The sequence below is a fragment of the Hemicordylus capensis genome, chromosome 2 (genome assembly GCF_027244095.1).
Source record: "Hemicordylus capensis ecotype Gifberg chromosome 2, rHemCap1.1.pri, whole genome shotgun sequence".
NCBI classification, from domain to species: domain Eukaryota; kingdom Metazoa; phylum Chordata; class Lepidosauria; order Squamata; family Cordylidae; genus Hemicordylus; species Hemicordylus capensis.
In genome coordinates, this window is record NC_069658.1 from 428,853,453 (window position 1) to 428,879,472 (window position 26,020).

General features: G+C 45.6%; 1 protein-coding gene across 1 annotated transcript; it reads right to left on the bottom strand.

Annotated features, from left to right (window-relative positions):
* Window positions 1–569: 569 nt before the first annotated feature.
* LOC128346376 (keratin, type II cytoskeletal cochleal-like) lies at window positions 570–25,616 on the bottom strand. Its single transcript, XM_053299611.1, has 10 exons — window positions 25,083–25,616; window positions 23,283–23,491; window positions 17,787–17,847; window positions 16,565–16,660; window positions 12,279–12,443; window positions 10,200–10,325; window positions 6,366–6,586; window positions 4,243–4,277; window positions 3,051–3,247; window positions 570–684 (listed from the first exon to the last, which is right to left on the bottom strand). Exons 1-9 carry the CDS (start codon window positions 25,509–25,511, stop codon window positions 3,066–3,068), a joined length of 1,524 nt encoding a protein of 507 aa, XP_053155586.1. The 5' UTR covers window positions 25,512–25,616; the 3' UTR covers window positions 570–684; window positions 3,051–3,065.
* Window positions 25,617–26,020: the final 404 nt, after the last annotated feature.

Sequence of the window (26,020 nt, forward strand, 5' to 3'; positions counted from 1 at the left end):
CATCTCACAAATCCAGACACCTATATCCTTTGCTATAAGGCAAGAAAGAAGCACTTGACGATGCGATACAGATACAGAACAATGTGATGTATCCCAGTGTTAGTTCTAGCTCATTGATAATGAAATCATGATGTTGCTAGGCTTAGCCATTACAGTGGGCTTATTGAGTGAACCTTGGGATCAAACAGGAGAAGAGAAAGAAAGATGAAGATTAGCACTAGAAACACAGAGCTCAAGGAGGAATACTGAAAATCTGTTGAATACTCCTTTCCCGCTGGTTTGAAAGCTGGTGAATTTTCAAAATGTAGATGGGTAACAAAGAAACAAATTCCCACCTCCATTGCTAGAGGGGAAAAGAAAGAAAAACATCTCCTGCTATAATTTGAGAACCAAGCTAATTGCAGTAACATCATTATTAGGATGCTGATGAAATCCTCTAGCAGATTTTTCCCTGGGCTTTGGGGTTCCATATTGCTAGCAAGGTTTACTGGAGCAGAATTTATGATGTCAGGATCTGGGTGTGGTAGTTCTGGCGTAGTATTTCTGAAAACATGCACACTAAAGAGAAGTAAAAATCAAAACGAAAACTTTATTTGTTTTTTTCAGCCAAAGTTGTTATTTTTGAAAGGTTTCTATTGCTGCTGATGCTGCAGATTTTTTTCCCCCTGTTCCGCAGGTGCATATCTGTGGGAAGAAAAAGTATCTGTGTTGTTTATTTTTTTTCTTGCTGCAGGAGAGTACCAGAGCTGTGAAACAGGAAAACATTAAAATAAATTAAACTACTTTTTAAAAAAATAACCTAAACACCAATTTTAAAATGTTCTGTGTGTTCATAGATATAAAAAAAATATTTCTTCCTGCAGGAGTTCACCAGTGCTCCAGTGCAACAGCAAGTCATCAACGCAAAAATTAAACCTCTTCAAACTAATTATTTGGCCAAAAAGCATTGATTTTTTAAAAAGCAATTGCATTTTTCTTCCTGCTCCTGGAGAGCGGATTGCTCTGAAACAGGGACTCATTATCCCGGCCAAGTAGGCTCTAGGCCCCTGTCTCTGTGTCAGTGCAAGCTGCAAGTAGCCTGCACTGACACACGATCCTGGCAGGTTAAGGGCATTTGTGTCCTTAACCTCGGAAGAGCCAGGCTTCAGTGCTGGGTTTGGCACCATGGCACCACTGGGCTCCATGTGGATCCCAGGAGTTCTCACGGGCAGCCAAGCCCAGGCTTGCTGCCTATGCCTGGGCTTGGTTGCTCATGAGAACAGCCTCACTGTATTGGAGTGCTAGTATATGCTGTTGGAAGGCAACACCAAATAAATACTGTACAATATTTTCCTTTTAGAAAGAACATTTTTAATTACTTTCAAATATTTATAGATCCAAGGACTTTTTTTTTCTTGGACAAAATCCACTGTATTAATATTCTAAAATTCTGTTTTCTTGCCAGACGTCAGAATCATGGATTAATAACATGGGACTAAGATAATCTGCCCATCCCTAATCAATACTATAATGCTCTGTGTGTTTTCTGAGAATATTTAGCACGTGAAAACAGTGAACGCTTCAGTTTCAAAAACTGTATTTTGGGCTAATAAAGCACATGCGTTGTCCACTACCATTTGGACAAGGATGCATACAAACACAGCTAAAATTCATGGTAAAAACTGAAGATTTCATTCAATTCTTATTCCCAAATTTGTTTAATCAATGAAAAAGCAGGGATCTCTCTTATATGAATCTATGTGAGCCTGAACGTTACGGTATACATTTTTCTGCCCTTCACTGGCTTCGGCATAGTTCCTCTGGATTCAATAGAGTAATTGTTGGGTCATATAGCAGCGGATGGATGAGGCTTCACAAGTGCCTGTAGCAGCCTTTCGTTCTGACAGCTATTAACCATGTTTGCAGAAACCTCACTTCTAGCCCACTCAGGACTTCTGCATGCCAGTTCCTGAACAGTATAACTCTTTCCAACACAGAGGAACAAATAAACTGCTGTGCCTTCCCTCCACTGCAACTTTAATATTTGCTAGAACCACCCCAGGCAGTGCCAAAATGTTAAGTGGGTAAGCAGTAGTCTTGGCACTGAGAGGGCTGGAATGTGGCTCTCGAAGTGTGCCTGTGTTAGCTGTCAAAGCCAAAAGCTGCTACAGACATCCAAAGGCTACAGAGCCCTAGCCATATGCTGCTGTGTGAACTAGTCCTTAGTGAACTCCAGAAGCAGGTTTTTCCATAATTTTCTCAGTTATCTCATAGCTCCAACTCACAAATCCTAGGTTTCTGGAACTGTGGCCATTCAGGTTCGTGGCCATGCAAGTTTAAAGGAATATATTAGATGCAACACCTCTAGAACTAAAATGGCTTCTTCAGTCCCATATTTTAAATGGAATGTGACCAATGCAGTACCATGTCAAAATGCATCATTGTTGATGTGGTTTATGTCCCTATAATGTGGGAAAGAGAGGGTAAAGATATCACCATATTTTGCAAAACATAATTGCTCCAATTTTAGTTTTGTGACATTCACATGTTTTCCCTTCCAAGGATATCCAGAGTGGGTAGAAAATGGAGCCAGTTTCTTTCAGGATTTCACAGCTGTTCCTGGCGGACATCCAGACTAAATTACTCAAAGAGTTGGACTCAGGAGTCACTCTAAGGACTAGTAAATTTCAACAGGACTTCCATCGAGTAATGTAGTCAGGATGTCAGCCACTGAAATCAACAGTAAAGCTTCAACTGAACTTAATGGAGAAGCACCACAACTGCAGGCTGATATATGTAATTGCAAAATGTAGTATCAGCCTTTCATTCATTCACTGCTAGATTTTATACCCAGTTGCACCATCTGGTGTGCTTCCGTACTGCCTGTGTTTCGACATCGCAGTCCCTGCAACAAAGGGGACTGCAACTGTCAACAAAGTGCTGTTCACATTTCCGATGCCTTTTGGGGGGTTTTATCCTTGTATCTTAGAGACAATAAACTCCCCCCCCCTTTCTGTGTTGTAGGGAAAGAAGGAGAAAATTGAGATTGCTTTGATATAGGCAGTGATCACCTTAGTTTTCAGAGCTTAGTTCCTGACACTTCTCCTGGATGTGCTTGTTGTCATACTGTAGGACGATTGCAGGCTGCCAGATCCACCACCAGAGGAAAAGCCAAGGCCTCTGCTGCCCATTCCTCCTCTCAAGCTGATTCCTCCTCCATAGCCTCCCCCACTGCTGTATGCACCAGCACCACTGGTGTTGACTACAGCTGTAGCACAAAAGAAAAAACAGCATGAGACCATGGCAGTACAGAATCATTTTGGAAAAAGCAATTTCCAGCAACAAGATCAATGCTTGAAAAACAAGGAATTGGTATGAAGCTGAACTAGGGTTGAGCCAAGATTACTTAACTTAAAAAAAAATAAATACAACACTCCTTGCAAAAAATGTTGGCGTATCCATTTACATTGCCCTCTCTTGTTCTTGCTCTTGGTCAACTTGTAGAGACACCAACTTGGTCAATTTTAGAGACACCAGCTTGCATCTTTGACAGCACTACGAGGGCTTTGCCTTCGCAGAATGGTAGAAGCCTAGCTACGTCGAAGGGATGAGGGCTGAGAAATCCTCAGGGACATATTCCTGGTGGTGAAAAGGGCTTTTGGAAGGAGGGGAGAGAAACAAAAATCACTTTGCCCACCCCCTTCACCCATGCTGGGATGCGGAGCAAAGCTGCAGTGTGGCTAGGCTCCTGCCACTTTGCGAGGGCAGAGCCTGTCTTCCGCCCTCCTAACACTGCAGAAGGAGTGGGCCATCATCATGTCGCCAAATGTAGCTCGCTGTGCAGCATTATCATCCCAATTGCCATTATGATCCCAACCATCCCAGCATCATCATCCCAATCACTATATGGTCCCTGATTGTCTGAGATTATCCCGGTGACTAATACAGGACAGAGAAAGTGGCCGGGGTGGGGTGGGAATTGCTTCTAGCTGAAACTGTTCATGAGCTATTGGTTTCAATAACAAGCAATGGCCTTGCAAACAGACTGCACTACCTGGAGCCGTACCTGGAGATGCCACAGACTAAACCTGGGACCGGCATGCAAAGCAGGTGCTCTTCCACTGAGCTACGGCCCCTCCCTTTATTGTATTGTATCTTTTGTCCACACAGGGTGCATTCAATGCCACAAAGGGCTGTGTTCATTAGGTTTCGAAGTGCCAAGAGGTTTGTGATCATTATTCAAGAAATAAGAAGCAAACCTACCAATGTTCACAGCACCAACTCCGTCACCAGCCAGCCTGTCAAGAAAAAAATAAAAGAGCCCAGGTAAGCTCTAATTTCTCTAACAAAACTCCGGAGAATGTTAGCTCTTGGTGACAAAGGCAGGGAAACAAAAGAAACTGTTATCAATACAGAATGTTCTGAAACAGCTGTGTGCCTTTAGGTACTTGGTGAATAATTAACACGCACATTCAAATTCTAAGGCTGGTAGTCCTTGATAGCCTTTATGCTCCATGAATTTGCCTGGTTGGTGGCCATCACCACACCCAGCAGCAGCGAATGCCAGTTTCTGTGGGGTGGATTCAGGCAAACCCCATTGCCCAAGGGCTTAACAGGTTTTAGAGCCAGCGTGGTGTAGTGGTTAGAGTGCTGGACTAGGACCGGGGAGACCCGAGTTCAAATCCCCATTCCGCCATGCAACCAGCTGGGTGACTCTGGGCCAGTCACTTCTCTCTCAGCCTAACCTACTTCACAGGGTTGTTGTGAAAGACAAACTCAAGAATGTAGTACACCGTTCTGGGCTCCTTGGAGGAAGAGCGGGATATAAATATATAATAATAATAATAATAATGATGATGATGATGATGATGATGATGATAAGAATGTGAAAACTACCATGCTGGATCAGGCCAAAGGTCCATTTAGTCCTGCCTCTAACATTGGCCTGTCCAGATGTGTGAATGGCAGGAAAGCCAAAGTTCTAGGCAATAGTGCACTAGGCCTACCCTGTTTAGAAATGGTCTGCCCAGCCCTTTGCAGGGCTAGAACCTCAGCTTGCAGCCATGAAAGTGAGTGAGTGCAATCAGTGCAGTATAGAGGCAAAAAGTTTAGTCATGGTACAGGAGTACCACCATAACCTATACACACCTGATTGTTCTTTACAATTGGGTTGAGTTATCAGAATGTTGTCAAGGGAGGTGGGAGCAGGGCTTAACTTTTTAAAAAGAGAAGGCCTGGGGCTTTGCCCAGTGCATCAACCCTGGATGGAAGTCCTGTTCCTTAATTCTCAGTGTGTGGGGCCAGGCTATATTATTAATATTGGTGGCTGCCATGATGCGCAGCCTATCGTCACTGCTTCGCCCGGGGGCTGCTGTGGACTTATAAGCAGCCCCAGAGCTGTTCAGAACCAGTGGTTGCACACTGCTTCTGCACTTTCCCCTATTCAGTCTGGGGAGGGTGAATAGTATGGCTATCACCAGAGGTGTAACTATAGGGGGGGGCAGGGGGGGCACATGCCCCAGGCACCATCTTTTCTGGTCACGTGGGGGGCGCCGCCATGACCAAATTTTAAAAAAAAATTTAAAATTTTTTTGTTAATACAAATGTTTCCTGCTCAGTGCAGCAGTGCTGCAGCAGTCAAGGGAGCACGTCGGTGCCCCCTTCCCCACGAGCGGTCCCTTCCGCGCCACCTGCGCGCCCCCCCCATTGCTTTGCTGGCGCCTGGCGGCCAGTCGGTGGCCTGACTTGGCGGCGGCGGGCGCTTGTGAGGAAAAACCTAAGTATAATGTAGTATGTGGGGGGGGGGGTGGGGGGGCACCATTTCAGTGCTTGCCCCGGGCGCCGTTTTCCCTAGTTACGCCTCTGGCTATCACCCAGCTGATTAACCAAATGAGTTTGGGTTGATTAATTGACTGAATACATTTGCACACAGAAAAAACTATAGTTCTGAATCAAGAAGCATATTTTCTTTTTTTAATGATGGATGTGTGTGTCATTAGCAGACATAATCCTGAAGAGGCATTTCCTCCTTTGGGAAAGGAAAGGGGAGTGCCTCTTCTAAGATAGTGCCCAGCTCCTGCAGTTTTTATAAGAACTTATTAAAAATAATATTTTTAAAAACTGCTGTTCAACTAGGGGCACCTTTTTATTGATTAAGGCTATGTACACTTACTTGAGATTAAATCTCACTGATGTCAGTGGCTTACTTCTGAGTAAACATGCACAGAATCTGGTTGCATCACTTTTAAAGTCAAGTCATCTATCCAATTAATTAACTACACACTGCAATGCCACTAAAGAGGCATGATAATTCTAGAGCTGCCTCCGACCCTCTGGTATCTTCCCAGGATGCAGCCATTTTAAAATGCTGTCATTCTTGCACTCACCTGTTCTCTTCTCCTTCCAGCAGCTTCCTGTAGGTAGCGATCTCAATATCCAGGCCCATCTTGACATTCATCAGCTCCTGGTACTCCCGCAGCTGGCGGGCCATCTCTTGCTTGGCTTTGGTGAGGGCAGCCTCCAGCTCCTCCAGTTTTGCCTTGGCATCTTTAATAGCCAGCTCCCCACGTTCCTCTGCCTCAGTAATGGCTGCTTCCAGCTTGGCACGCTAGAAAGGCAGCACACAGAAATATTCAGAAGCTCTGCCTGTCCACCAGTGTTGATTATGACTCCCAGCTGCAATGCGCTTTGGCTGGGGATGCTGGGAGTTGTAGTCAACAAAATCTGGGAATCCCAGTTAAAGGGTAAACAACTCCTGTCCACATCTTTAGCCTTTGAAAGGTGAACCCTAACATATTAAAAATAGGCATATCAGGGAGAAGGCTAGAACTATTCTCCCTGTTACCTAATGTTCTATAAGCAGGAAGGAACTTGTGTATATGTGTGTGTGTGTGTGTGTGTGTGTGTATATATATATATATGAATGAAGCATTTGGGCATTTGCTTCCTCCACATGCAGTGTGAAGAGATACAATCTAAGAAGGCCTGTGTCATGTGTTGACAATGCCTGTTTGTCTAGAGCAGGCCTGCTCAACTTAGGGCCCCCCCAGCTGTTTTTGGACTGCAACTCCCATAATCCCCAGCCACAGTGGCCAATAGCCAGGGATTATGGGAGTTGTAGGCCAACATCTGCAGGAGGGCCTAAATTGAGCAGCCCTGGTCTAGAGCAAGGGTTCCCAACCATGAGTCCCCCGATGTTGTTGGGCTGTAGCTCCAATTATCCACACCACAGAGACTTCACTCATTGTGGCTGGGGATATTGGGGATGCTAGTCCAACTACATCTGGGGACCCAAGTTTTTGAGCCCCTGATCTTAGGGAGTCAAGTCTCTCAAGAACAGAAGACAGCATCAGATTCTGTGCTTATATTTTGTTGTGTGCCTTGACTTTCCCAGCTGCACTCTTCTGTGAGGCCACAAGACTGCCTTTGAACAGTTCATCAGAACAGCATGGGATTTGGGCTAGATCTACACATGCTGCAGAATGGGTAGTGCAATAGACTTAAGGTGCAGGATGCCAGCTTTGAATGCTCCACTGTGTTTTGTTTTGACTTTAAAAAACAAACAAACCCTTCCTGAAAATAGAAGATTTGCATGTCAGGAAGAATGATTCTAGTTCAGCTCTTAGCTTGCTATGCTGGTTTTCTGTTTTCAGGGAACTTTTACTCTAGGGGAACATTCAAAACTCTGATTCTCCCACTGCAATCTGAAGTGACGATGCAACCCACCACCTCATTGCTTTGCATGCAAACCAGACCCAGCTTATGCTGAGCAGGAATGAGTCCACTTCTCTTTAGAAGCCACATCAACCACTGGAATTATGGCATTGTGGTGCATCCCATCCTTCTCTGTGCCAATAGGGGAGGGGGGCTGTACCTTTTCAAACAAATGCAGGGGAGCAGGTCACAACTCCGTGATGTCTATTTTGCATACAGAAAGGCTTGACTCTGACCTCTCCAGGTAAAAGGATCGCACATAAGAGGAGAGGGATCTACCTGAGGGCCTGAAAGACCACTGTGAGTTTGTGTAGTTTGATTATACAGTACTGGGCATGAATAACTGTGTCCTGACTCAGTATAAGGGAGCGTCATATAGAGCTGCAGGCTATAAACAGTAACTGCTCCTCTAGGGAAAGAAAGAAAGAAAGAAAGAAAGAAAGAAAGAAAGAAAGAAAGAAAGAAAGAAAGAAAGAAAACTCTTCCATCCACCTGTCCGTTGCACTCCACTACAAATGCTAACTAGAGATAGATGCTTATAGGGGACAAGAATGCCTAGCCATTTGCCATAAATGCCAATGTTTGGTTCAGATGATACACCCCAACCAGCCCCGCCCACATGTGATTAGCAGGGGCTTAGCTATAATTGAACTGGGAGAGGGGACAAATTGAGGGAGAGGGGCCTGCTGGCTGGGTGACAGCTTGCTCTTTGCTCCTGCCCCGCTGAAGAAGAAGGCGATGGATGGGTGGCAGGGGCCCTTTTTCACTTTTTGTCCCAGGGTCCACTTCAACCTTGCTACACCCCTGGCGATTAGGGACATGAATGCAGACATCCCCCTTCCCTCCTGGATGTGTTCTTCCTGCCCCATACATGCAGCTGGTTGGTGGGACAGTGATAGAACACCTGCTTTGCATACAGAAGGTCCCAGGTTCAATTCCTGACATCTCCAGGCAGTGTAGGGAAAGACTCCTGCCTGAAACCTTGGAGAGCCATGGCCAATCAGGGTAGATAGTTTTGGAGAGCTGCTGCCAGTCAGCTAGAAGGACCAATAATCTGACTTGGTATAAGACAGCTTACTATGTTGCCTATGCAGTTTGGGAGGGGCATTTGCGTTTACATAGGAGAACTTACTCCCCAAGCAATTATGAAAACTGGTATGGCACACCAGGAGGGGGAGCAGAACGTACAAACGCATGTCCAGGATCACATGTGGGATTACTGTATAATCCAAATCAGCCCATAGACATTTCTCATATTCTGATTGCTCTGTTATCAGTACTACACTCCTATAGTGCAATGTAGAGACATAATGCAAACACCAAGTCGGCAGGGCGTATTGAGGAACATCTGGCTTCCATTCATTATTCAGAGGCAAGTTGCCCTAGATCACTACTATTTGCATCCTGGTGGATGTTTGCTGTAGCCACCCTGCCCTAAAGCCAAAGAAACACTGTGGGGAGTGATTCACAACAGCTTATCTCCCAGCTTTTGTGCAAGCTCTGGTTATTCATCATGAAATATCCAGTCCTCCCGGGCACCCATCAGCCCAATTAGTTTTTACATGGCATTCAATTCAGCAAACTGCCAAAGCTTGCCAGAGGACAGAAGGGGGAGAGAAAAAGAAGATGCAGGAAGGATTGTAGCCTGCATTGCTGTTGAGTCAAAATCACACTTCCTGAAGACCAAGAGAAAGAGATATAATGTGGAAGATCTGTGATCTAACTTCCCGCAGTGGTCTTTTGACAAGGGGGCTGAGGTTCTGACTGGAGCAGCAGCACTGAGAGAAAGGGCGTTTGGCTTGGAAAGAATATTTGCCAAGGCATTAATTAGAGTTGAAGAGAATATTTCAGAGAATTATTCTATCCATTCTATTAAAGAGAATATTATTTTCTCTCCAGACAGATTTGGTATAGAAATCCCAATCTATATTGCTGATGTGGATTTTATTACCACTCAGGGTTGGGATGGACAGTATCATGAGGCTTTTAAAAGGGTTAGATAAATTGTTCAATTGCAATTTGGCAATAGGTATTTATTATTATTTATTTTTAAATATATATCCCACTTTTCTTAACAAGTAATTTGAGGCAGCTTAAAAATGAGATAAAACCAATAAAACATCAAACACAACAAAAGAACACTGCAGTAAAAACACAGGACCAGATCAGCAAACCTCAAACAATCAATAGCAGGAAAATATGACCATCTATCAAGAACTCACATCAGCCAGACACAAAAGCCTCTTTATACAGTCCAGGCACCTGAAGCTGCAAAGTGAAGGACCCATACAGGGAAGGCATTCCAAAAAGCTGATGCCACCACCAATAAGGCCCCACTGTAGTAGAAATCTATCAAGCTTCCATTAAAGCCTTATTGTGGGGTGTGTCATGAGAGGTGTATACAGTGAAGCCCGTTGGTGCTGTGCTTGGGCTTCATATTCTTTTAACTTAGTATGTGCCTTGCATCGTGGAAATATCAAAATAAATTCCTTCCTACGACTACTCACCTGAGCTTTCACATTTTCAATCTCAGCCTGCAGCCTCTGGATTGTGCGGTTAATCTCAGCAATCTCGGTCTTGGTGCTCCGCAGGTCATCTCCGTGTTTCCCAGCGGTGGCTTGCAGGGACTCAAACTGAGATTACCACAGTACACAGGGCGGGGGTGGGGGGGAGGAGAGATGCTGTTAAAGATGCTGTGTGAAGCATGTTTTAGACAAAGTAGACAATATGTTCTTGCATCCCCATCATAGGCCATTTCACTGAAAGCAGAGCCACTCAGGATCAGTGGTGGTGTGCAGGTTTTTGAGGTCACGACAACAAAAACCCCAAATGAAGCATTTTGACACACACACACCCAGGAGTGAATGGGCATCAGTTTTGCTTCACTTTCTTATGAAGCAAAGTAAAGCAAGACTGACTTTCATTCAGGTCTATTGGTGAAAGGCAAAATGCAGCACTTAAGGATTTCATTGCACTGATGTTGAAAGCCTGCATGCCACCACTGATCCTGGGTGGCCCTGCATCCAGCAACTCCTGTGTGAATGGCAACCATTCCCTTACATGCGAGAAAGTGAGGGGTGGATTTGGGGACATGGTTTGTGCCTGTTTCCACCACCCCCTGGGTTTTCTCCATGTTCTGCCCTCCTGCCAAGTGTCTCCTTGGGCTAAAGTGTCCAGCTGCCCTACTCCCTTCCCATGGATGGATGGAGGATTGTCTAGAGTGCAGTGAAGTGATATATATGCATCCAGGTGAGGCTGTGGATGGGTCTTGGGCAGGTGGGGGAAAGGGGTGGATGAATGGTGTGTGAGAGTGTTTCATGAGTGCCAAGAGGAAAAATAACCCCACCCTGTCTGCAAATTTTCATTGTTACGTATGTTTGTTCATAGGTCTGTTTGTGTATTTATGTGAAACTTGTTGAGCTCCTTTAGCCAGCAGGCATCAAGCAAGGAAGTGCTAGGCAACCAACAAAGACGGGGATCAAGGGCTGCGGTAGCTCACAACAAATGTATAAGCAAACCAGCTGCTAGGATTCATCTTCCCAATGGATTTGGATTTTAATATTTGCTAAGGGAATATGGGACTAGCCCAAGCCCCAACTACCAGTGCGCTGCTTCACCTTCTCCTCCTCTCTGGTTTTTAAAAAGGCAGAGGGGAATGAATAGAGCAAAAGAGGAAGTGTGTGGAAGAGAGTAGGATGATGGCCTAGCCCTAGAGCAACTCCTGGAAGACACTCTAGACCAGGGGTTTTCAATGTTGGGTCCCCAGACATAATTGGACTTCAACTCCCATAATTCCCAGCCCCAGAGACCTTTGGTTGGGGATTATGGAAGCTGAAGTCCAATAACATCTGAGGACCCAACCTTGAGAATCCCTGCTCTAGACCCCTGCTCTACTCTCCTTCACACACTCCCTTCTTCATTTCCCTCAGCCTTTTTTAAAAACTGAGGAACAGGAGGAGGAGGAGGCATAACAGTGGTCAGCTGCTCTTAGTATGCCAGTGGCACACTGCCAGACAGGATAATGAGGGGAAGTGGTGGTAGAGGCTAGAGCCAACAGAGGCGATTGTGAAGGGGGCTTGTGGAAGTAGAAAGTCCCCACCAATCCACTGTCTGAGGTGGCCATCTCACTGCATCCCATTAGCTGGCTGGCCTTGCAAGAGTATTCAATTCCTTTCTCATTGCATGGCAGTGACTGCCAACAAACTGAAGACTAAACTGAAATGCATTGGGAAGACTGTCCTGTTTATGCATTCAGCATCAATGTAAAAAAGGAGCCAGGATAACTGGTGAAATCCTTGATGATCTCATGACTTCGACTCAGAGTAGACAAAAGAGCTAGCAGCCACAGACTTCCTCTTATGGAGTTCTGGAGGCAGTAAAGAGCAACCATAATCATCCTGGGGAATTGATTTGTCAATAATGAAAGACCCCAGCAAAGACAGGTACCCGGAAGTAAGGGGTATACAAACCAAGGCCACCGTAATAGCAAAGACAATAATTGGCCAACTCTTTAAAGGGATATAATCAATATTCCCAGCCAGTTGTTCCCTTTCATCTACAAATCCATTTTCCCCACTGTTGCTCACCTTACTTTGGTACCAGGTTTCCGCCTCAACTTTGCTCTTATTGGCAATCTCCTCATACTGAGCTTTGACCTCAGCAATGATGCTGTCCAAATCCAGGTTTCGGTTGTTGTCCATTTGAAGGACAACAGATGTATCGGAAATCTGTGTCTGCAGCTCACGCATTTCCTGGAAAACAGAAAGGACATGAACTGATGAGCTTTTTAATCACCTTCCCTTTTCTTCAGGTCAAAAACTATTTGGGATATAACAATAGAACAGTCTGAAGGCAGGGTACAGTGAGGAGGTAGAATAACCCCTAGGTCTTGCTGTCAGTCTTCCTGACCCAACCAAGTACCAAGTTGATGTCCAGTCTGGAAAATATGAGAGGAAATTTTTTAAGTCAGATCTTGGCTTCACGATCCCTTTTGTCAAGCTGACAGCTGGTTAAAAGGGTCACTGGAATTCATTGTATGAACCTAAAGTAATGTGTGCCATCAAGTCAGTGCCGACTCCTGGCACCCCCAGAGCCCTGTGGTTGTCTTTGGTAGAATACAGGAGGAGTTTACCATTGCCATCTCCTGCGCAATATGAGATGATGCCTTTCAGCATCTTCCTATATCACTGCTGCCCGATATAGGTGTTTCCCATAGCCTGGGAAACATACCAGTGGGGATTCAAACTGGCAACCTCTGGTTTGCTAGTCAAGCCATTTCCCCACTGCATGGGACTATATTACCCCTATAGTGGGTAATATAATGGTGGAACCATTAGTGCCAAAGCATCGGAACACTAGATGAATGTCTCCAAACCCTCCCAGAAATGTTTTCAGGAAACTGTTCTTCCTCAAGTAAACAGGTGATGCCAAGGCTTAAGCTATGCATGAGATGAATACATACATCACCCTCCCTCCGTGTTTTCTTCAGGGCTGGTACCAACAGTTGGCAGTGATGGGCAGGTGCTGAGGACTCCCGGGGCCTTCAGAAGGGCCCACTGCCAATCCCCAAGACCATCTCTTTGCTTGTAGCCTTTGTGCAATGGCGATGGACAGAGTGACTCTCTAGGGGCCAAGAGAGCTGCTCCCTCATCAATGCTTCTCTCCTCTCCCATCCACCAAGATAAGCCCCAGCACCAAACTGGGGTTAGATAGGCAGGATCCCCGGAAGGTAACCTGCTGAGGACCCCTGAAGCCTGGAGCTAGCCCGGGTCTTCTTTGTTTATATAAAGCAGCTGCTGGGACTGCACTCTCTAATGGAGCGGGGAGGGGACGCATAAGCCTTTCCTTTCAGTCAGTTTCCCACCATCAAATCACCTCAGTCATGCTGCTTTTGCTTTCATTGGGGAAAAGATACAGGTATTTGTTTCTTTTCCTCTGGAGGGGAAGGAAGGAAGGAAGAGCCCCAGCTGGGGGAGCAATATGGAGGTGGAAAACCAGTTGAGAAGAAAGGATTGACTTGCCCCTCCCCGAATACATACCAGCTACAACATGCAGATCAACTCTTTTTGTGACCTCAACAACAGGATAATTGGTCCTGTGGTAGTAAGCATCAATTGCCCCTTTGCTAAGTAGGATCTACCCTGGTTTGCATTTGAATGGGAGTCTACATCTGAGCACTGGAAGATATTTTCCTAAGGGGATGGGGCCACTCTGGGAAGAGCATCTGCCTGCTTGCATGCAGAAGGTCCCAGGTTCCCTTCCCCGGCATCACTAAGATAGGGGCTGAGAGAGACCCCTGCCTGTAAGCTTGGAGAAGCCGCTGCCAGTCTCTGTAGACAATACTGAGCTAGATGGACCTATGGTCTGACTCAGTATAAGGCAGTTCCCTTTGTTCCTAACTGCTCTGTGAAATATCGAGCACTGAGATAAAGGGGGGCAAATGCTCATTCATCTTCCATTCAAACCCCTGGCATTAGTTTGATAGGAACATAGGAAGCTGCCATATACCAAGTAAAGGGATAGCTGGTAGAGGCTCAAAGGTAGATTCTCTTCCTGTTCCTGAAACATGGTCAATATTAAGCTCAATATTGTGACAGCTCCTTCACAAGAAGAAAATCAATATTAACTCATGCATTTGTAAACTCTTTGATTCTCATTTATTGAGCACAAAAGTCATATGTACAACCAACCAGATTTGCCAGGCTAGGGCCTTCACTAACAACTCAACCAGGCAAGAAAGTGTTTGCCCATTTTACAGTGCCAGGGCCAAGGTTGACTAACGGCCAAGAGTCTATTGGTAAAAGGGATACGAGTGCAATGAATGGTACCTGCATGTGATTAGAATTATATATCTTCAAGGTTTGTCAATTTCACTGCACAGAATCAACAATCATCATTTGCTTTCAGTGGCCTTGCAAGCTTGAGCTAAATTTTTCTGAATATAGGACCTGGATGTTCCAATGGAGCGTCCTCTCCCTGTCCCATTCTTAGTCTGAGACAAGTGCTCCTTCTCACAAAACCTTTTATTGTAAGCCAAGGTGTATTTTTTCATTCAGCCCTTGCGCAAATGGCACTTTGGTTTCTTTAACCACAGGGCAGGATTAAACATTGTCCTGGGTACACCATGGATTAGATCCCCAACCAGATGAGAGTCGTATTTGAATGATGTTAGTCTGCAAGTCAGCTTTTAGGGATGTGTCAAAACCTCCTGAGAAATTCGCTTTATAGTAACTTCTGCAAATTCCCTTGAAAATTCTCATATGTTTCTCCTTGAGAGGAATCCTGATTTCACTTTGAATTTCACTTTTTCAAAATGTTGGTGCCAAGCCTAGTTTTCTACTATATTAAGAGCAAGAATATTGTTTCTAACTGAGCAAATGAGAATTTCAACAAGTGTTGAGAATTTTAACAAGTGAACCCACCTATGCATTCATGCACCCATCCATGGCATTATATACCATCATCTCAAACCTTGAAATAATTTGTGAAGTCTCCAGTGATTATCCATATCCTTAAAGCACTTAACCATGGTTTGTTTTCATTAACCCTTAGTTAAGCACTACATCTTATTACTTAAACCATGGGTAAGGATTGGCTGTAAACTAGAGGGCTATTATACAGGCATATACAATAGGTGTCTATACACACGCATGTCTTTGTGTGAACTATGTATACATGCATTCATTTAAAAAGAAGAAAGGGTCTGCTGCATGTACTACTGTAATGTGTGTTAAACATAATGTATGTAATAAGTGTATGCATGCAGAGATCAATAATCTGTATACAGTTTACACAGACTGCATATGTATATAATGTTGTGTGTGAATAATCCTCGGAATGCGAAACCATCGTATGAAGTGGGTTTGAAAGCCATGGTTTGCATATGATAATGTGCCAACCATGATCAGAGGAGCTTCTGCACCTCTCCAGCCTTTCTGCTTGCCACGTGACAAACAGATCTCATTTGAGTCTTTCTATACATACTCTCCAAGCTTAACTTTAGAGCCAAACTATAGTTTCAGTGCACATTTGGGGTCCTAACCCTGTTCTCAGTGAAAGCAATCAAGAAAACAGTGAGGTGAGTCTTACAATCAGTGAGACCCGCCTCAAGGGGGTTTGCGGGGAGAGCAGACTTAGCCCGCTTTCCCCGTAGACGATCACAATTGCAGTCCTGGGCGGCCAGATTGGCCGCCCACACGACTGCCGGCTCCATCACGGAGCCAGCGGGGGCTGCAGGGATTGGGGCCATACAGCCCCCGGAAGTTCCAGGATGCCTCACACAAGTGTGCGGGGCATGCTGGAGAGACCCCCGAGCCCAGGAGGCAGCTTGCAGCTTCCCGGCCAGGGGTCTCCTCATATGTCTCCTCCGCGCCATGGAACCGCGCCGCGGCAATACACGTTCAAAAAGATAAGGTTAACAGAGCGCATGCTCTGGGGTACTTTGGGAGGTTTGCTGCCAGGATCTGCACAGCTCCCGTTGCAGCACACGATGGGCTGAAATTGGGCTGGGCTCCCTTAGCCCGATTTTGGTTGATCGTGAGAATAGCCACAGTGTCATTTTTCTCTTAACCTTGGCGCTAGGGTTAAGGGTGCACTTGCCCTTTACCTTGGCTACAGGCCGGGGTACAAAGCAGGGTTAGGTGGGCGGGCATCACCAGGATCTGCACGGATCCCGGTACTGCACACAAACAGCCTAGCCCATTCTGGGCTGCCCTGGCCTGGGTTAGGCTGCTCATGAGACCAGCCTTTGTGTTTCAAACAGTCCAGCTCCTCACTATGAGGAAATAATACATTTCAAGTCATTCCTCACCATCAGCACCTCACCTCTCCTTATACCAGAGAGCAAAGAGATGGCATACAGAAAGTTACTTACTGCTTCATAGAGTGCCCTCAGGAAATTTATTTCATCGGTCAGTCCATCCACCTTGGCCTCCAGCTCCACCTTATTCATGTAGGAAGCATCAACATCCTAAAAGTGGAATCAGGGAGATTTCAGTGGCAGGGGTGGGGGGGCAGGGAGGAAGAGGAGGAGATAATTTGCCAACATGTGCAACAGATGGCAAATCCCATCCCCAAGAATTAATCACGGTGAAAACAATTGTATCTCATTCCTGAAAAGAAATTACCCAAGTTCTGCTCTCAACACTGTCTATTGGTCTGAGTGACCTTTGGAAACATCCCTGATCCCTTCTAAATGTGTACTAACCTCTTCCCCTGCCCTGTGTGTGTGATTTGTAAATAAGGCAAGAGAAAGGCCATGTCTGCGCAATGGAAAACTTGCTTTGGGTCCCCAGCCCAAATAATAAGGAAGTATGTCATTTTCAGTGTGATGAATTGTATTAGCCATGATATTAGCCGGGTAACTCTGGGCCAGATACTTCTCTCTCAGCCTAACCTACTTCACAGGGTTGTTGTGAGGAGAAACTCAAGTATGTAGTACACCGCTCTGGGCTCCTTGGAGGAAGAGCAGGATATTAATACTAATACTAATACTACTAATAATAATTCAATAATCATGAATTGTGATGAATTTCCTCAAAGCTGCTCAGCAGTATTTGATATATCTCTGTTTAATATAACTGATTTTCAGGAATGTAGAACATCGTTCCTTCAGTGGAAGTCAAGGGTTTCAGCACACTTGGTGAAATAGTCCTGTAATCTTCCCATTACACCATCATCACCACCCCCAGTTCGTAAAAAGTAGAATAATGTTTAGGATTTTCCTAACATACCACAATCTTTGTGGTGTTTACTCTTTATTCAGATGAGACGGAAAAACTGAACTGTACTACTTCAGACCACATGGCTGAATGCTTCTTCTTTTTTTGTGGGGGGGCGCGTGTTTCTCAAACTTAGAGAACTAGCATATCAAGAAGAAAGTGAAGCTAAATCTCTTCTTGATAAACTCTAATTATTTGCTAAATTCCGATTTCTATATGGACTGAGAGAGGTGTATGTAAATACACAAACAAACAAACACACACACACACACACACACAACACACACAGAGTGTGAACTTGGGCCTGATCTAGCAGCAGGGCTATTCTTATGTTCTTATGAACTTGTTCTAAGGAAAACATTTGTTGCTGCTCACCTTCTTGAGCACAACAAAGTCATTTTCTGCTGTTGTGCGCTTGTTGATTTCATCTTCATATCTGTGGGAGAGGGAGTACAGAATTGTTCATTATATTTACGGAGATGTAGGCAAGCCACACAATCATAGCACATAATCCTGGAGTGAAATTCTCGTAAGGAACTCAACAGCACTATGGGTAGAGGTATAGCTTGCAATAGCAGAGGTAAGCATACAAAAGCAGTCTATCCTAAAAGTATTTTTTTTCTGTGGGGCCTGCTTCTTTCCCATTGGCTCTGCCTCCTGACTCCACTGGGTATTGTCATATGTGCATGGACTCTGAGCTTCCTGGGTATTACTAGTTAACCCGGCCCAGTCCCACCCTTTAACCCCACCCTGCTTGGTGTCACCCTGGGCCATGCACGGGAATCAGAATGTTGTCAGAGCCAGCACTAATGCTAAGCGATGTGTGAATCAGACTTGGACCACAGAGATCTAACACACATTTTCAAGTGCCCTCACATTGATACAATTAATCTGGAGTAGTCTTTAACCATCCCAACGTATTCATAAATACTGGTTATAGAATGGCAAAAGGATATATTTCCCCTTGCTCTTTCAGAGCAGATAAATCTGGGTTCTAAACAGAGCATACAAAGGTAGACCATGTGTCATGAGATTGGACTGGGAAGACCCAGGTTCCATTCCCACCCAGCCATGAAGCTCACTGAAAGACCGTGGGCCAGCCATTAGGGTAGGAGCAGCCTCCTGACCGAGAGCCGGGTACACTCCCAGCTGGCCACCATGATAATTCCACAAGCAAGGTAGGAGGAGGGGGAAATGCTCATCTGTGCGCTGGGTGCGGAGGTGGGTGGCAGCAGCGAGCCCAGAACTTGTAGCCAGCTCCAGAGTGAGTGTGGAGGGAAAGCACTCTCCACACTTCCACTTCCATACCAAGCTTGCAGACAATCATTTCCCCCTCTGCTTACTGTGCTTGTAGAATTCTCACAATTCTCCAATTGGGAGCGCGCATAGGCTTCTCCTAGCCTGATGCCAATCGTGAGAACAGCCCTCTTTTCTTTCAGTCTGGTCTGTCTCACAAAATTGGGGAGGAAGCAGGCAAAATATCTTGTAGGTCAGCCTGCATTCCCTGGAGAAAGTACAGCTAAAGGCTGGAATTTGAACCCAAGCCTCCCAGTTCTAGGTCTGTCTCCCCACCTTTTGACCACTACAGAGAACAGTGAGCCGCATCCAGACTAACACTCATGTTAACGCTCATGTTAGAACATTTTGCACGTGTCGCAATTTTTCCCCAGTTGACCACTTCCCTCTGTTGCCCCCTGTGTATGTCCCCGACGGTTCCTCAGGGACATATTTTCAGCAGAGGGGAGATGGTCATTGGGGAAAATCATGGCATGCACACACAACATGTTATAACCCAAGGGCAAAGTTAGTCTGGATACTGCTCAGTGACTCCATCCACTCATCCCCAGTCTTGCTGAAAAGATGAACAAGGCTAAGGTTGTTTTTACACTTAATCTTAAATAATCCTCCTGCATTAGCTGCAGTGTACATTGTATTTATCTTCTGAATTCTTTCCCACATTAGGAGCACTCATACATGACACAAACAATACAACAAAGGCTCAAATGTGCTTCTTGGGGCTAATCTCGTCTACAGAGCTATGTCAGTTTTATACAGCCACCTAAAGAATTTTGGGAATTGTAGTTTAGAGCTAAGAATCTTCTCTCTTAGATTCCCTTCTCAAAAACCTCCTGTTCTCAAGGTTCTCTGGGGGAAAGGAAATAGCTGTGAAAGTCTGCTAGGTCCTTGGGGCCACTGTGACAATGCCCTTTGATTGCAAAACACTGGCTCCCATTTTAAAAGTGTGATTACCACAATAAATGGTATTCCAACTGTAACAAAGCCCAGGGGTCACTCCACCTCCTCCCTCAGTTATCCCAGCAATGCACAGTTAAGCTGCACCTGTAGAAGAATTACTAGTTATTGACTTTTCTCCTCTGTGAGGAGGACACACCCTGGGGGTTTATCAGTACTGTTTGCTTTCCGTTCCTGTCTAAGCTGGCTTGCCAACTCATATATTTTTTAAACACTCCGGGTGTGGTTGGGTGGGGGGAATGGGTGGGGAACTGGTCCCTGTTGGACTTTCCCGAGGAGACAGAAGGGCCTCCTGTACCAGATCAACGGCCAACCTTTGCTCCCCCTTGTTTCCATGGGGCTCTTTTTTAATAGCAGCAGGTGTGCTCCTTTGTGGAACACAGAGCTGTTGATAGAAATCCTGTTTGACTTTTTCCCTTGGAAGTCCTTTGCCAACAGAGGGAGAGAGAGAGAGAGAGAGAGAGAGAGAGAGAGAGAGAGACATTTCACTCATTACCATTCTACTCTTTGTACAATGGAGCTAATCTCAATGGCAGGGGTATGTGTGCATACCCTTTTAACTTGTTCATAAAACGGTTTATGGGTACACAGTTAAACAGCTGGAATGGGTTTTACTACAGATTACATGATGTGTGAAACAGCAGGATCTAAGTTCAAGGACTGCAGAATTCGTGCAGGGTACTGGGTGGAGTGCTTGGAGGGAGGGAGACTTGAGGCCAGTCATTCATAAAGTTCACTGGCCCGGCCACTCAGCCATTCAGACCTTACACTGAACAGGCACACAGGTGCCTGTACACATGTTGGTGCTTTTGTGTGAATGATTATACATGAGTTCATTTTGAAAGGGAACCTGGTACAGGTTCCCTCAAATGCAGGGTGCAGTTAGGAAGTGCACTGCTGTACAAGCCCTGAGCAGAATGTGTGAATAACTGTATAGGTGTACAATGTACACAGATTGTATGGGCATTGGACGTAGCCTGTGAATAGGGCCTATCTCTCAGTTTAAGCCATCTCAAAAGATTGTAGAAGGACAAAATGCGGGTGGGGGGGGGACATACCATATATGATGCCCTGAGGCTTTGGAGGGAAAGTGGGTCAAAATGTAAATAATTTAATAAATCTGATACTGAAGGGGGCCAGCCAGTCAGTTGGCCTAACCCTCTGTTGTGACTCTCTGAGGCAAACTGCATGGACTTGCTACAACACAGATCCTATCTACCCAATCATTGCCACAGATCTCACAAAGAGAGAGAGCGCATATGTGCACTGCAAAACATGGCTTGACTGTGTAAAGCTGCTTTGTAACCAAGACAGAACATCTAGACCAGCATTATCTGTGTTGGTTAGCAGTGGCTTTTCAGGATCTGAGGCAGCCATTTCCCCCATCACCTGCAATCCTTTTATTGGAGATGTCAGGGACTGAACCTGGGACCTGCTGCGTGCAAAGCAAATGTGCTACCACTGAGCCATGGCCCCAGTTGCAAAGTTAACCCCTCCAGAAGACTCATGCAATAGAACCAAGGCACACGCTGCAGGGGAAGCTAAACTGTTTCTCTTCCCCAACAACCATTTGTAGACCACAACTTTGCTGGTCTGTGATCGTAAAGGAATGGAATTGAATTGACCACAACTGATCCATCAGAAACAGGACAACATTCTTCTAATTGTGTGGTGTGGTTTTTATAAAGTCTGTTAGGAAGCTCAAAGACAGCCAGTCTTTGAATACTAGGGCTGCTGCACAATATTTCACAAGAATGCAAGAGCAATCCTTAACCATGATTCTTGCTTGCACTCATGTGATCAAAAACTAAAACATGAACTAGACATGGCAACGTTTTCCAGTCTCAGTGATTATTTTTTCAGGCTGCCACCATCACAACATTTGCAGCTACACTGCTTATAGTATTGGAGAGTATCGTATAGTAATTGAACAGTGAAAATTAGAACAGCTTAGCTGCTCTGGTCTTGTAGTAGCAAGCATGACTTGTCCCCTTAGCTAAGCAGGGTCTGCCCTGGTTGAATATGAAAGGGAGACTAGAAGTGTGAGCACTGTAAGATGTTCCCCTCAGGGGATGGAGTCGCTCTGCGAAGAGCAGAAAGTTCCAAGTTCCCTCCCTGGCTTCTCCAAGATAGGGCTGAGAGAGATTCCTGCCTGCAACCTTGGAGAAGCCACTGCCAGTCTGTGTAGACAATACTGAGCTAGATGGACCAAGGGTCTGACTCAATACATGGCAGCATCCTATATTCCACAGAAAATGTATTGTGTGAATTGCCCCTCCCTTCATCTACTTTCCTTCACCCATAAAACAAGCCATCTTCTCAGATTGGGGCTACTACGAATATTACAAGGAAGTGGCAACCACAATATGTGAGTGATTTAAGCATCTCTTTGTATCGGTGGATAATGCCACACAGGAGGAATGCGCAAGTTCCCCTTTCACACAATAAATGGAAACATGGAAAGCGAGCCAAAGTTTTCCTACATTACAAACATATAGGTTTTTAACTCATGAAATGATCATGGCTTCCCTCAAAGAATCTTGGGAATTGTAATCTGGTGAGGGTGCTGAGCTTCCTTGTAGAGAATGCTCACAGAATCAGCCCACAGATGAAAGAATGATGGTTCGAAGTCCACCCTGATTCAACTTAAGCAAACTCATTCTGTCTTACTCCCCACTTGCTATTTTCTTTCACAGCCACAAGTCTTCCTTCCTTTGGCAAAGGTAGGGGTTCTAGCTCAGGGGCAGAGCATTTGTTTTGCATGCAGAAGGCCCCAGGTTCAATTCCTGGCATCTCCAAGTAGGACTGGGGCAGAATTCCTTTCTGGAATCCTGGAGAGCCACTGGACATCAGGGTAGATATTACTGAGCTAGATGGACCAATGGTCAAACTTGGTATAAAAGAAGCTTCATATTTCGTAACACTTGGACTAGTGTCTTTCCCAATACTGAACATGTCTGCATGGGGTTTCCCCACAGACAACTGGAAGTGTAAGAAGCAGGCCCAGGAAACTGAAAGGACAATGCCAAGTTTTGTTTCACATGGTAACGTCCCATTTCCATGGGTGAACTGTCACACCTGCACTCAGGTGGGCTTTCCCATGCAGACAGGTGAGGAATCAAGGAGAGTTCTGTCCAAGCACACTGCGACGAGCAGGTCTTGAGGGCACCAAATGAACCTGTCTGGATCCCCACCAAAACTCTCCAAGAAAAAATACCCTAACACCTCTGTTGCTACTCTTTTTCCACTCTTTTCTTTTGTATCCTCACCATAATGACCCAATTCGTACATGCACTGAAAGATGCAGCAGAATCTTGCACTGAATAGCATGCGGAGAACCTAAGGCTGCATCCCTGTGCACTCTTGCTTGGGTGAACGTCTCACTAAACTCAGACAGGTCTTAATTTGGAGCACCCATGCATAGGCTCGCATTGCACAATTGCAATCCTGTATATACTTGGGAGACTTATCCTCAGTAGCGAAGCATGCACAGGATTGCAACCTTAAGTTCTTAGACTTGGGTCGAGACTCCTGTCAAGGAGAACTGGCGTGGAGATGCTTGGCAAAGATGCTGCTGAACCTCCCAGACTCCACCAGAAACCGTTATAAAGACATTACTTGTTCTTGAAATCCTCAACAAGATCCTGCATGCTCTTCAGCTCTCCCTCCAGGCGTCCCTTGTCATTCAGCAGGCTGTCTAGCTGCCTCCGCAGGTTGCTGATGTATGCCTCGAAGAGAGGGCCAATGTTGCTCCGTGTGGTCTTCTGGTCCTGCATGAGACTCCATTTGGTCTCCAGCATCTTGTTTTGCTGCTCCAGAAATCGGACCTGGAAAAAAGGTCAGGGGTAAATTTCAAAAGCCTGTTGTCCTTCCAATTTGACCTGAAATGCCATGGGAACAAAAGAAAATGATGGGCCTCTGTGGCCCTCATCTCTCAGATTTTGATATGGTGGTAGATGCAAGAGAGCAAAGTCTCTGAGGAATGCTAGATAGCTGAGGGTGTGGGAGGAACGCGATTCACCGATAATCCGCAGCAGTGGGGGCCGGGGCAGGGGGAGGCTAAATCTGCAACTTTCTGGCTAAAACTATGCAAAACATTCCGCTTATCATGATAGCTCAGCCTGTCTTGCATGGTGAGGTATGCAGGACCCACATACATTGCTAGGATTTAAAAAAAACAAAGTCTGGGTGCAAGTTGATGTCTTGCTGAACTATCGTACCTCTGGCATTATTTATTTAGGTTACTTTGGGGGCCCATCCCTACAGGTCAGGAATGTCTGCAATATATTTGACTGCAATTTCCCCTCACAGCAAGGTCAGTTAGACTGAAGCAGGGATAGGCAACCTTGGCTCTCCAGCTGGTGCTGAACTACAACTCCCATCATCCGCAGCCACAATATATTGCAGCTGGGGATGATGGGAGTTGTAGTTCAGCAATAGCCAGAGAGCCAAAGTTGCCTACTCCTGGCACTCAAGGCCAGCAAATCTCACTTAGTTAACTTCATGGCCAATCAGGGGTTTGTTCCTGGGTCTTTTGTGTTTGAACCAGTACCCTATTGACTGCATGATATTTGGGTGGGTGGGGAGTGTGAATACATACAGTTAGTCAGTCTTGGTGTATGTGTTTTTGTGTGTTCCTTGAACTTAGGTGCCAAAATGGGTCAACTTACAGTAACCAAACCCACCATAGCTCCACTTGGGTAAGCACCGCAAGCTCTATTACACTGAACCATGGGTATGATTGGTATGAATGCTTGTGAGCTACCACAGGGTAACGGATAAAACCCTCACAGGTATTTGAGAGACCCAAGAAGGTGAATTGAACTGGGAGCAACAAAGTAAGCAAGTGCAACTGCAAATCTGTGTATGTAAAAACAAGCCACTCATAAAAGGGCCAAACAAAAAATTGCAACGATCTTGACCCTCTTAGTCTTAGATGTGGGCTCAGATAACTGACCCTGCAAACTTTTGTATGAAGAACTCACTGTAATTCTTGATTGTTTTGGCTCTCTCCTTGCCGCCACCCCCCGCTTTTCTCAGTATGTGATGTGTTGAACAGTGGCCACCATCTTGACAGCAGGGAGGCATTTCCATAGCTGAAAGATGCTATACAGCCTGGCATGTTCAACAAGACACTGTGACATTAATCTTGTCGTTAATAAGGAAGGTCACCTAGTAAACAGCGACTAGTTCCCACTGGCCATTACATTCAGTTTATAGTAGAGGTTTGTGAATATGAAGACCAAATGGTGAGCCAAATAAAACAGATGAAAACTATGAGCAACAAGGTCCCTTTGATTAGCCCTGAAATAACAAGGTTCTAGCACTACAGCTGGAACTCACAGAGGCCCATAGAGAGCCTCCCATTCCTTTTTGTGAAGTTAGAGAAGCATCAGAATAAGTCACAGTATCTCTCACCTTGTCGATGAAGGATGCAAATTTATTGTTGAGGGTTTTGATCTGCTCCTTCTCCTCCTTGCGGACCTTCTGGATGGTGGGGTCAATTTCCAGATTGAGGGGGGCCAAGAGGCTCTGGTTGATGGTGACCTCCTGAATGCCTGGTGAGGGAAGCCCACCACCAAACCCTCCTCCAAACCCAGCACCAAGGCCACCGCCATATCCATACGAAGACCTGACGCTGTAGTTGCTGCCTCCTGCACCACCGCCCAGGGAGATCCTCTTGCTGCTAGAGCCAAGGTTATAGAGACTGGAGCTGCCAAAGCCACCAGGTTTTCTGAAGCTGGTGCCCCCTCCAGTTGCACGAGACGAGCTGACAGAACTGACTCGGACCTGGGTGAATCCACCCGGGCCAGTTGCTGAGCGAGAGCTGTAACCGTATTGTGACATGGCTATGCAAGCAGAGTATACTTAGAAAATACAGGTGGGGGAAGAAATTAGCAAACACAGCTTGGTGGAGTGAAAGAGAAAGAGTCCCTCTGAGCCTGCGGACTGGCACGTCCCCTCCTTTTATCCATTAACAGAGCTGGGCTTGGTTGGGGGCAGAGAGTGATCGTTTTACAGTCCTGCCTGGGAGGACTGGGTGTGTCTGGCAGCCATCCCACTGCATTTCAGCCTGCTGAGCACAGAGTGGAGAAGAAACACAGCCCTAGAAACACTATCGCTCCACTCCCTGCACCTTGCGTTTCCCCAGGCATCAGCCTTTCACCTTCCTTTGAAGTTCCGAGAATGTAGCTTCAAGACATTCAGCCTTTTTTCCCTTATATTCTTTAATGTTTTAAAAAGAATGGGGGGGGTGGGGGGCTGTCATGCTTTTTAGCCTCCTGCAGCAAGCCAGAAAGGGAAACCGAGAAATAAAAAAGGAAACAAGTTGCTAACACATTTGAGGAGGTGAAGGA

Excerpts from the sequence above, each read along its gene's own strand:
- LOC128346376 (XM_053299611.1), bottom strand. The coding sequence starts at position 25,511 with ATGTCACAATACGGTTACAGCTCTCGCTCAGCAACTGGCCCGGGTGGA. Across the intron at positions 23,492-25,082 it reads TTGCATCCTTCATCGACAAG|GTCCGATTTCTGGAGCAGCA; the intron begins GTGAGAGATACT and ends CCTTTTTTCCAG. Across the intron at positions 4,278-6,365 it reads CTGGAAGGAGAAGAGAACAG|GCTGGCTGGTGACGGAGTTG; the intron begins GTGAGTGCAAGA and ends TTTTCTTGACAG.